This window comes from Schistocerca cancellata, chromosome 11 (assembly GCF_023864275.1).
Source record: "Schistocerca cancellata isolate TAMUIC-IGC-003103 chromosome 11, iqSchCanc2.1, whole genome shotgun sequence".
Taxonomy (NCBI): Eukaryota; Metazoa; Arthropoda; class Insecta; order Orthoptera; family Acrididae; genus Schistocerca; species Schistocerca cancellata.
In genome coordinates this window covers 164,358,891-164,371,948 of record NC_064636.1, presented here as the reverse complement: position 1 = coordinate 164,371,948, position 13,058 = coordinate 164,358,891, and the positions used below count along the sequence as shown (strand labels likewise).

The following is a 13,058-nucleotide window of genomic DNA, read 5'->3' as shown; positions in this document are numbered from 1 at the left end:
ATCTCTGAGTGCAACATATTTTTGTACGATATTACGAAATACAGAATGCATGAGTCAAAATAGGAGGCAATGTGGAAGGAAATAGGCGGAAATCCAAATAAAACAGGTATTAACTCCATAAATTTATAAGTAAACACACTTATAACTAATTAATATTACTGTGTAAAATAGTGGTCAGCTGATCACACACTCATGTATTAGACCCAACAATCCCATGTCATAACTATTCCTGTGCAGAAACTAGGTCTGTATATGGTAATACCTAATACAACCTGATTCTGGAGGATGATTTAATAATTTCTCAGATAGGCCTATGTAATTACTTTCCCTGACTAGATGAATCATCATGCCCAAGTGGAATTAGGATTTTTGGTTCAATGAGATTATGAGATTGTTCCCTTCAATCTAAAGACTGAATTATTGTAGCTCTCCACATTAATTTTTTTCAGAAATGCCTTTATTGCTTTCCGCAGCAGTGGAATTAAATCATGTGATTCTGTCGAAACTGAATTAAGAAATGAGAATAGAAGCGGTAGACAAGCTTTGTCATTTGTGCAGCAAAATAACTGATGGTGGCCCCAGTATACATACATGAAATACAAAGTAGCAAAGGCAAGCAATGCATGTTAGTTAACAGATCAGTCTTTTATCTACAACAACTCTACCAGACTAAAACCCCACTTCAAATTTGTTCGTGCAATACTACTCATGAGCCTGCCAACACAGTACGGTGTAGAGGGGGAAGGTGGCGCGTCTTCTGTAAAGTTGATGCACTATGAAATATGGAACACAAGAAGCATCACAATGAAAATCAATTAAAGTCCTCACTGACTTTCGCTGCAAAAAAAGAAAAGATCTAACGAAATACACACACACTACATACCTGAGATCGAAAGTCTTGTTTATATTAGAACGAGGAGACGCCAGGAGAGGTCCACCCACATTCTGAACTGTTCTCACACTAGTGTTTTTGGGCGACCTAGCCTTCTCGGAAAGGGGAGAATGGGCATTTCTGTTCCACGGTGATGACTTGTAGGCATAACCCATAGCTTCATTGTATGACTGTTTCTGCGGCGACCTGCTGTCACTTCTATTACACACGTCCAATACACTTCGATTCGCAGGGGAGAGACGATATCTCGTTGGGCTGGAAACACTACGACTAATGTTTAAATCACTGTTTCTTGAGTAACGGCTTCCATTCGTTGCGATCGACACACGCCTCAGCCTTGAAGTCACTGGTGAATCTGCCCGCGAAATACTACGGATTTCACTTTTCGGTTCATCACTCACCAACCCTGATCGCTGTTGAAGATTCCTAACAAATGAAGACATTGTTGACTGCAACCAAATTGATGTACTCAAAATCGCTGACTTCAGTACCTCCACATGGAAACCTAGGTTGTTAGCTTCGTACTCCAAGTACAGGTACGCACACACACCCAAAAACGCTAAAAACACTGCCAGGTACGCAGACAATACACCAAGAGCGATTAGAATAAACAGTGCAATAAAAGTCTCAGCTCGATTTTTGAAAGGTTGCATGTTCACGAAATTCCGTCCATGTTTCCTTTGCTACTAACATGGCGTACGTTATTTTACTATAGGTGGCAGCACCGGAATGCAGGCGCGAACAAGTTGAAAAGTTTTCCTCAAAGAACTCCTCGACAGAGATCACTGGATAAAACCAAAGATGTTGGAATGTGTAAGCATGAGGCACCACACTACTGGGCTACATGAAATTCTTATTGTTATTATAATCACCACGAAAATAAAAACGAAAATTTGTGGCAGAATGGTTATTTGTATTGCCTACTGACATTTACAGAAACGGAAAGTTAGCAGTTACTTTCTGCTGGTGAATGATTCATCTAAACTATACTGTAATATGCACTGTTCATTTCGATGTGGCTTCAAACCTGTATGTTTATAATACGCCCACGAAGGACAGTGAAAGGAATGGGTTGTGTACAAAGGCACTGTAACGAAACGCATGGATAATTCACTAAATACTTTACAGCATGTCCGGGGCGTTTCCACGAAGATGACACATTCCCACTATCAACGAATAGATGGCCAGTTTCCTGGCTGTATCCTACGCATGTCAACTTTGTGACTTCTTATCCCACTTCTTGCGACGAGGTTTCGGAATGTGAACTGTTGAACTCCATCTGAAAATCCTCGTGTGTGCTAAAAAGGGCTTTCTCCTACACCAGAGTTCATATGGTGTTTCATCTCCATGTGTGGAACAACTTGACAGGCAAGCAGCTGTAGAACAGCTCCTTTGGCAAGTTGGAACCGAATATCATTCTATGGGCTTTTCCTACCATTGTTTCATTAGCTCTCCTCAGCAAGACAAATTTGCTGTGAACCATTTTGTACTGTAAGCTAGTGGATGATACCTTCAGAATTCAGAAATATTTTTGTTGATTGTTGACATATTCAGCCTATGCGCTTTTCCACCATGACTTGGAATTTTTTATTGGGCCTATCTCTGTGACCTCAGACTTTTTCCTCAGAAAATAGACAAACATTAATCTTGAAAAAAATCATCATTAAATGGGAGAAAATAAAAGTTTCCAGCAGTAGACACTGTCTCCATTGACAGTGTACTAAGTCTAAGAAGTTTTTAAAATGCATTTTGCTATCTTTGAACAACAGGCATGACTTGATCGTTTTATCATGCTGAACAGCTCACAATGCTCCTTGACCACACTGTCATCATTTAATTCCATTGAAACCTTTCCCAACTTCAGAATACTTTTCCAATTCATATTACTAGTCTGTGAAGCCATAGGAATCTGCTACCTTCTACATAGTAGCATTGTCTCATTTCACTTATAGGACTATTTAGATAATAGATGCCATTCTTATGTTATGCAGTAGCTGCCATTATTAGATGATCTTTGGGCAGTTAGTTCACCTTCTGGATCGTAGGTGAATTATTTCTTTTAATAAAGGTCATTTTATGCCCTTTGCTTACAATTTTAATAACAGAGCAAATTCACAGCTGAGTTTAGGATGTGAATGGTGTCAGATGCGTCTGCTGTTTTATAAGAGGTCACATCAATACTTCCAGAAGTCTTTGATAGTAAGCCTTCACCTCCCGCACTGACCACTGAGCTATTGTGTGGCTTGGCATTATGAAGCTTCCCTCGATTGTTAGTGATACAAGTTGAGGCACAAGGATCTAAATATCACATTTCCCATTTGTGAGACTGTATAGAATCTCCAGCAAGAAAGACTTTCTTGTGTTCTGACTATTTTCTAGTTACATTTCCTTTATTGTTATTTTTCAATGACTTTCCTTCTTTTTTTGCTCTTTTTAGAATGGTATTTAGCTACATGATATGATTTGTTGCAATTGAAGGATTTAATAATGTTTACTCAGACATAATGCTGATTCTTCATTTCCATTTTGATCTTCAGTTTGACATTTTGTATTAGTTTTACTTCAATAGAATGTGTGGTGATACTTGTGCCACTGTTTTTAAGTGCCATAAACATAGATTGATCATGATTGGGTAAGCCAGCCAAGAACAAAGTTCCTATGCACTCTTCTGTCACTGTGAACATCATTTCATTTAGGGCTTAACCTAAACTTAGACATTATGATTTTATTGCAGTAGTAGTCTACTGACTTGGATTTATCTAATTCGGTTGTGACTAATGTTCTAAGCAATCCCACTCTGTGTGTGAGTCAAAATCTTGGAATTCTTATTCCAGTGCATCTGGGCTTCTGCTGCTGTATTTGCCTCACTTTTGTGGGAATAATTTGCCTTTTCAGTTAAGAATATGGTCTGGGAATGTACTTTTCTGTCTCTTTTCTTCCAAGAGTCGTCCAGTTTCATCAGACCTGAAAGAGAGTTTTCTGTAACATACCACAACTTGTCACAGACTAACAGTACATCATTGTGGCAAATTCCCACATTCAACAGTTTTCACATATGATCAATTGTTTAGCTACTGGAAGTCCAGATGGAGCTGTATCACTAATTTTTAGGTCTGAATGAAAAAAATTATTGGCAATCTGCGCACACAATGAAAATAAAATAAAAAATATCAGCTTGTACATAATAAATAACAATAAATGGTTTATTTGTCCATAATAACTTAACAGTCGTGGACATAGTCAGTTTACCAACACAATAACATTAAAAAAAAGTTTAGAAGTAAAGATAAATTATACACAATAACATTAAAAATCCAGTTATCAATTAACAGTAGCTTTAATTTTGTGTTGAATGTGTTTCCTTTTAACAGTTTTATATTATTTGGCAATCTTTTATAAAAATATCTTCCAGCAGAAAATAGACTATGATCTGTTGCTCTTTTATTACTAAATTTTATGTGGTAATCCTCTCTTTTTTTGTATTATAATTGGCTCATTCCGCATGAAATGAGCCAAGTGGTCATTTTTTAAAAATCAGTACAGTAAAGATTTAGGCGTGGTAATATACTAACAAAATATCTAATTTAATGACTTGAAACTCATTTTCAAGATATTTAGTTATGAATGGCTGAACTGATATGCTGTCTATGAAACAAATGATGCAACAATAAGCACCTTACTGTTTAACAATATCTTTTCTTTATATCCTGTGTCCTGTGCTGAATATTTTTTTCTGGTAAGCTTTCTTCTTAATTTTTTCCTCTTTTTGAAAGTGATAGGGATTACTGTCACACCCTGACAAAAAAGAAGATAAAGTTTGATTCTTGTTTGAACAAATACTTCAAAATTTTTAATATTCTAGGAAAGTGAGGATAAGAAAATATATCGGTTCCTAAACCTATTAAGTTTTGGAAATAACTGTATTTTATCCAGGAATGTTGTTATGGGTGTGACAGTAATATTTGTCACGGGCGTGACAGTATACACACATTTTTAAAGATATTCCAGCATAATGAAATACTAGTATATAAAATTTAAAGCAAGCTGTTTCTGTTCATGTGAAATCTTATACTGCTGAGATTTCAAATTAATACCAGGTCTACTGACATTAAAAATAAATATAAATAATGTATCTGAATATAATAGAGGGAAACATTCCACGTGGGAAAAAGATATAAATAATGTATCTTGCATTCCCAGATAATGAATACTTCAACAGAATGAATGAGAATGCTGCAGGATAAAATGAAGGAAGATCCATTGAAACATGAAGAACATTTTAAAAAGGAGAGAGGAAGGGACAAAATGAGAAGAGTGAAGAACATAGAGCAACTGCTGATGAACCAACACGGTCTACTAAAAAAGAGAGAGAATGACAAAACTAGACAAAGGTTGTGTAGAGAAAGGAAACATAAAAATATGGCAGAAACAAACCATACCACTGAATTAGGATCTTACAAATGTTCCCAGATATTAGGCAAAGCTGCACATAAGGCAAAAAAATCACTTCCAAACAGTCCAAGGAAACAGACTGCTGTTGTCAGGAAACTGGTTAAGGAACTGGATCTTGCTGATATTAAAAGAAATGTTCCAAAAGGTTCAAGAAGTTTGCCAACTGAAACAAGAAATAAAGTAGTTGAGTATTTTTGTCAAGATGATGTTAGTCGAGCTACTCCTGGTATTCATGATGTAAAACCTGTTAAAGATAGCAGAAGTGGAAAAGGAGGACATGTTCAGAAGCGATATATGATTGTGACTGTTGGTGAGGCCTGTGAGGAATTTAAGAATTCAAACCCTGATACTCTGTTAGGAAAGTCAGCATTTTATGAACTAAGGCCAAGTCATGTACTATCAGTTTCAGAAACACCTCATAATATGTGTGTATGCAACTACCATGCAAATTTTAAATTTCTAACTGAAAGCATTTCACATTTGGTTCCAGATTTTCCTATTTCTACTAAAGAGCTGCTTCAGAAAGTTACTTGTGATGTAGAAAATGAGGATTGTATGACACGAAAATGCAGAAAGTGCAAACATGATCTGTCATTGTGGTTGATTAATGAAAATCAAGATAAAATTCTGCCCTGGAAGCAGTGGAAGGACTGTGATGGAGTGCCAAAGTCGGTGGAAAATACATCAGCACTGAAAGCAGACACTGAAGAGTTAGAGGACCAGATGTCAACATTTAAAAGGCATTTCTGGATAAGAGAAAAACAAGCCAAATATTTTGAATCTCGTAAGAAGGAGTTTACGAAGGATGATGTTGCCATGCAAGTTGGCTATGCCGAGAACTTTTCTTTGATATCACAAGACGGAATTCAGGCTGCACAATGGAACCATGAAGAAGTAGCCTAACATTATTTATGTGCTGTGTATGGGATAGTCTAAAGACTATTTCTTCTTATGCAATTGCAAGTGATTATCTTTCACATGACAAATTTGCAGTTTGGTGCTCTCTTCAAAAAATTATATCACATCTAAAACAGCAGAATCAAAATTTACAAAAAGTTCATATGTTTTCGGATAACTGCACCCCACAGGTTAAATATAAATTTACGTTGTCCTACCTCTGCTGCACCAAATCCTGTTTGGTAGTAGAAATTGAGTGGTACTTCTTCGCTGCTTCACGTGACAAAGGGGCTGTTGATAGGATAGGGGGAACAGTGAAGAGAACTGTTTGGAGAGGGATTAGATGTCGGACAGTAGTGGTGATGATGATGATGTTTGGTTTCTGGGGCGCTCAACTGCGTGGTTATCAGCGCCCGTACAATTATCCAATCTTTGCTCAGTCCAATTTCGCCACTTTCCTGGATGATGATGAAATGATGAGGACAACACAAACACCCAGTCATCTCGAGGCAGGTGAAAATCCCTGACCCCGCCGGGAATCGAACCCGGGACCCCGTGCCCGGGAAGCGAGAACGCTACCGCGAGACCACGAGCGGCGGACAGAGGACAGTAGTGGTGAATAAGGCAAAGGAATTTTCAGATTATGCGAGTGGTAAATTGAATGAAGTTCATGTTATTTTCGTTTCAAGCAGTCATGTAGACAAGACAAAGGAGTGGCAGTCAAGGCTTTGGGAAGATGTCATTCCTATTCCTAAAGTGCATTCTAACCATTATTTTAGAAACCATGACAGTCGCCATGTTTTAGCTGCGGAAACATCTGGCAGTGAAATGACAAGATATGAAATCTTTCGGGAGATCCCTAAATCCAAGAAACAGCTGAAATTTTCTGATGCTTATTGGGATTCCAAAGAGTCTAATATTCAAGATAACAAAGCTACACCAGAAAATGAAGTACAGGCAACCATAAATCCAACTAAGGAAATTAAAGCTGGAACCTTTTTGATCATCAAGCAACAGAGTGAGAGGGGAAATGGACAGAATTTTGTTGCTGTTTGCCAATAAGTGTGTGTGGCCGATGAAATCAAGGTTGTCTTTAAAACCATGTGAGAAAGAAAACAAACTTTTTTGCTAATGAAAATTGTTTCTTTACAAAATGATGTTAAAATGTTGAATCCTCCTGCGATTCAAATTAAAGGAAATTGAGTTTTTTTATTACTTTCGTGAAACTATTTAAGTATGTATTTCTGTGTATATTTCTTTAGTTAGCTAGTTTAGTATCCATTCCTTTAATTTTTTGAACATGACAGTGTTTCATTCTTCATATTGTGTATTATGTTGAGCTAAGAGAGTGTTCCAGTTGTCTGTTAGTCTCTATTAAAGAATGGAGTTTTTTTTTTTTTTAATTTAACACCAAAACCACTTTCATTAAGTAATGTGATTTTTTTTGTACTCCAAAAATGTAATGAATCCATTATCACCCTTTAATTCTCTGAAATACTGAGAGAAATATGTACATGTCACACCCATGGCAACAGAAATTATGTTATTTCTTTGAAAATAATGTATGTTTCTTTCTGATATTTTCATGGCTAATGCAGTAAGTTTTCAGTATTATACAGTTATTTATTTGTTTACATAAAATCACTCAATTCACAGATTTTTCCCTGTAATGGTCAATGTTCTACATTGCACTTCTGAATTTTGTCACACCCCTGACATATGATTTTTGTTTAATAATATAGGTTTCCATCAATTACAAAAAGAAAATTATATTCGGACTTAGTAATGTAATCAATTACCTTTCAAACGATATATATTAAAAGAGGAATCCTATAATGGGACTTTATAATAATTTCAAAAGTTCATATATAGAGTTCAAGTGTCACACCCGTAACTATGGAATCAGTCAATTATGAATTTCACTATTGGTTACACTATCTCCATATTTTCTATTATAAACAGTATAGTTCTGAGAATATACAATGAATATACTGTTAGTATGTTATACTTAATGAAATATTTTCTACAGGACTGACACCTAATAATGTTAGCTATTATCCTAATTGTTCTTTTATGGGCTCTAAAAGCCCTTTCCATATACACCATTGATGCCCCACCCCAAATCTTGATACCATGCTGCAGATGGGAGTGTATAATTCCAAAGAAGATTTGTCTTAAAACAGGTTGTGCTATTATGCTAGAAAGGCGTTTTAGCAGGTAGGTATTACAGGAGATTTTTTTTCACATGTAGCTGATGTGCTCCTCTCATGTAAGATGTTAGCCTACTTCAATACGCAGGAATTTATGTTTATCAATTGTTCCAACTGATAGCTCTGGTTCTGTATCCACTTGTCTTGATTTATAATTTAGCAGAAACTCCATCAAAACTGTCTTGTCCTTAGTTAGTGCCAATCTGTTTTTGGTGAGATATTCTGTGATGAAGCTAATATTCTCTGCATTATTTTGTACTGCTAACTGTCTCGTAGAGCCCCAACTTATGAAGGAGGTATCATTAGCATAATTTACTAGGTTTGAATTTCGTGGAATTATTGTATCGTTGATGTACACAATAAACAAAAAAGGCCCGACAATGCTTCCCTGAGGGATTCAACAGTTAAGAATTTAATAAGATGATTTTACTGTTTGTGTATGTCTCCCAGTTGTATAATACAGCTTTACACACTGTCTCTTGTCAGCAAGGTAAGATCTTAACAAACCTAATGTTACTCCTCTGGATCCGTAAGTTTCTAGTTTATGTAGAAGAACGGAATGATTTACAGAGTCGAAAGCCTTGAATAGGTCTAAAAAGGTGCCAATAACTTTGTTTCCATCTTCAAGTTTATTCAATACCGCTTGCAGAAATGTAGCTACAGCTGTTATTGTAGACCTGCCCTTCCCGAAACCACGCTGACAGTTTTTTTAATAGATTGTACTTACAGAAAAATGATTCAAGTTGATCAAGAAGTAGCCTTTCCAACAGCTTCCTGAGTATTGATGTCAATGAAATAGTCTTATAATTTTGTATATCTGCAATTATTCCCTTTTTATGCACCAGTCTTCTTTCGGCGACTTTTAACAGGTCAAGAAATGACCCCTGACTGAAAGAGCCATTTATTAAATGTTGTAGTGGCTTTATTAATTCAATACTGCATACTTTCAGAAATTTCGCTGCGGTGTCACCCCAGCCACTGGATGTATTTGCTTTTAAGTTGGAAATGGTTTTCAGGATTTCTGGTTCTGTAACACACCTCAGGAAGAATGAATTACTAACATTACTGGGGCTTAGCCCCTGTGGTGTGTCGATCATATCGCCCCTAATCATCTTACTAAACTGGTCAATGAATCTCTCACATACTTTCTTTGGGTCACTCAGCAGTTTTTCATTGTCACTTATTATTATGTTATTGCACACTGTGATGTTGCTCCCTCCCCTTTCCTTATTTACTACACTCCACACTGTTTTGGTAACAATACTAGATTACCTCATCTGTTCAGCATACACCTGTGCTTTCACTGCATAACCACTTACAAACTGATTCCCGATTTCTGTGAATTACTTCTATTTTTACATTTATAAAACATTGCTTTCGCACCCACAAAGTGTTGTAATAGAGGGTTCTCGTGATAGAACTGCTCCTAACAGCTTCATGTATAGATCCATCACTGTGATGCTGTTTGTAATAAAAATTGCCTTATTCAGTCTCGAATACCCACGTATTTTCTTGGCGCTGTAATCCTGCTAAGCAGTGCCACTAATTTTGACTGCTCAACTTCATTTCCATCTGTAGAGGGCCAAGGGGTGTAAGAGAGCTTGTACTTTCTAGCAACTCTATATGAAATCATGTAACCACAATTTAAAAAACTCTCCTGTATTTAATTATTCTCATAACTCTTTATAATACGGAGTGAATAGATCATTTATTACAGTGTGCTTGTAGCTGGTCTTTACATCGTACTTCATCGCCTGACAAGCAGGTGGTGAGTTAGTGCGAAACCACTGTCATTCAGACATCTTCTCTGGGATCCACAGCATCACCGCGCTGTGACAGCAAAGTGTAAACAACTTCTCCATTACGAGTAAATCCACTCACTCACACTGCATCTTGTTAATGCATTGTGCTCTCATTTCTCCTTTCATATCTGCACATAAATTCAAAAAATGTGCACACAGTAAGCAACAAACTACTTAATGGCTACTAAAATACATTTTCAGCTCCCACAAAAATCTTTTGTCGGCCTAAGAGGATAATAGTCGAACATGTTATTCCAGAAATTTAATGCTACTCTACACCGAGTACTGGGCTCATAATCTTTTGTTGAACATTTGTAGTATAACTAATGTGAAAGTTTTCTGAAAGACCATTTCGTTAAATGAAAAGTAGTAAGTGCACTACAATGACTAAACACATACTATAACACAACCACCACATAGTAACAGTAATACAAATGTGTCAACAGGAAACTGTCAATCTCAATTTATGTATCCCAATATATGTGAGCAAATACACACATCAAAAAAAGTTTCACATCACCTCGATTCCGAGAGTTCTGGAACCTGTACAGAAATTGGAATAGAGATCAACATAAACATCATTTCTGCCCCTTTTATAGCTCATGAAAACCACATATTGCATGTTGTACCACCATACAGCAAGACCTTCTTCAGAGGTTGTGGTCCAGATTTCTGTACATACCAGTACCTCTAATACCCAGCAGTATGTCCTCTTGCATTGATGCATGCCTGTATTCATTGAATTTATGTGCAGATATGAAATGAGAAATGAGAGCACAATGCATTAACAAGACACAGTGTGAGTGAGTGGATTTACTTGTAATGGAGAAGTTGTTTACACTTTGCTGTCACAGCGCGGTGATGCTGTGGATCCCAGAGAAGATGTCTGAATGACAGTGGTTTCGCACTGACTCACCACCTGCTTGTCAGGCGATGAAGTATGATGTATCATCGCTAAAAGAACATTCAAATGAGTAGAGATCTTTCATCTGAGGAATTCAACCACCACCTGATGCAAGAACAGGGTCCCATATGCCACCAAATTATTACTGACATGTTAGTGTCTATACAGCCCATGAAACACATAGATAATACTTGTTTCAGTGGAATATTAGAGCAAGTGGAATATTAGATCCTTTTAAATGACTTTTAAAACGTGTTCCTAATTATTGAATCTTACTTAATCTGCACACAGTCCCAGTGTTTCAAACTGAGTTTCATTCAGACTCAAGCACTATTTTTGTAAGCAACACTAATGTCACATGAAGGTAGGAGACGAGATACTGGCAGAAGTTGAGCTGTGAGTACTGGGCGTGAGTCATGCTTCGGTAGCTCAGATGGTAGAGCACTTGCCCGCCAAAGGCAAAGGTCCTGAGTTCGAGTCTCGGTTGGGCACACAGTTTCATATCAGTGCACACTCCACTGCAGAGTGAAAATCTCATTCTGGAAACATCCCCCAGGCCGTGGCTAAGCCATGTCTCCACAGTATCCTTTCTTTCAGGAGTGCTAGTTCTGCAAGGTTCACAGGAGAGCTTCTGTAAAGTTTGGAAGGTAGGAGACGAGATACTGGCTGAAGTAAAGCTGTGAGTACCGGGCGTGAGTCGTGCTTCGGTAGCTCAGATGGTAGAGCACTTGCCCGCCAAAGGCAAAGGTCCTGAGTTCGAGTTTCGGTTGGGCACACAGTTTCATATCAGTGCACACTCCACTGCAGAGTGAAAATCTCATTCTGGAAACATCCCCCAGGCCGTGGCTAAGCCATGTCTCCGCAGTATCCTTTCTTTCAGGAGTGCTAGTTCTGCAAGGTTCGCAGGAGAGCTTCTGTAAAGTTTGGAAGGTAGGAGATGAGATACTGGCAGAAGTAAAGCTGTGAGTACCGGGCGTGAGTCGTGCTTCGGTAGCTCAGATGGTAGAGCACTTGCCCGCAGAAGGCAAAGGTCCCGAGTTCGAGTCTCGGTCAGGCACACAGTTTTAATCTGCCAGGAAGTTTCACTAATGTCACATTTTTTTCTGCATGTAAGCACTCATGTCTCAATAGACACAGCTGATACAACAGAATATATGGTAAACCTATGCTCAGTTTCAAATGTTTTTCATGCTTTTGGTGATTCATAACTTCACACTTTGTTTCTGTCTCAAATGTTGTTCATGTTGATGTCTCCCATGGTAGAGTCTGGAGTCAGGAAGACAATACCAAAATTAGAAGTTATCAAGCACAGATATGGTTACAATTTCTATTCAAATAGCATACATAAATATCACACAAACCGTTTTAGCAAACGTAAATGAGTCCTTTACTTCAGGTATTTTTACAGAGTACCTAAGGTACACACATGAATCGTTCCCTTACTATTTATTTATTTAGCATTCTTGGTTTTCATTATTGTCTAATAATATAAGATATGTCATACATGATCTTACATAGATAATAGGGCATGAAAGATTTATAATTATATGTTGGCTGATAAAATATTCTTACATATAACATGAAGCATTATACATAATGTCATAACACATTAAATTAGAATAATAAATGAATACATCTTATTTTTCAAATGGGCACTCATGTCACTATGATGAAGGAAATGTGCTGCTCTATTGTGAATACTGATGATTCAAGTGTTCCTTGACAGTATAAAAGCTCTTGTGAATTACCATTTTTTTAGTTCTTTTCTAAATATGTGGAATTCTGATATACTTTTAATTTTCCTTGGTAGTTCATTAAACAGAATTTTAGACTGATAAAGAACACTTTTCTGATATATGTCTTTTGCATGAATTTTTCTATGAAAATCATCTCAATTTTTT

At 37.1% G+C, this 13,058-nt stretch overlaps 1 protein-coding gene across 1 annotated transcript in view; it reads right to left on the bottom strand.

The window, feature by feature from the left end:
- Positions 1–1,554, bottom strand: part of LOC126108400 (nuclear pore complex protein DDB_G0274915) — a 137,181-nt gene extending 135,627 nt beyond the window's left edge. Inside the window, exon 1 of the mRNA XM_049913610.1 lies at positions 884–1,554. Coding sequence (XP_049769567.1) covers positions 884–1,545 — 662 coding nt within the window. The 5' untranslated portion in view covers positions 1,546–1,554. The remainder of the gene's footprint in view (positions 1–883) is intronic.
- Positions 1,555–13,058: the final 11,504 nt, after the last annotated feature.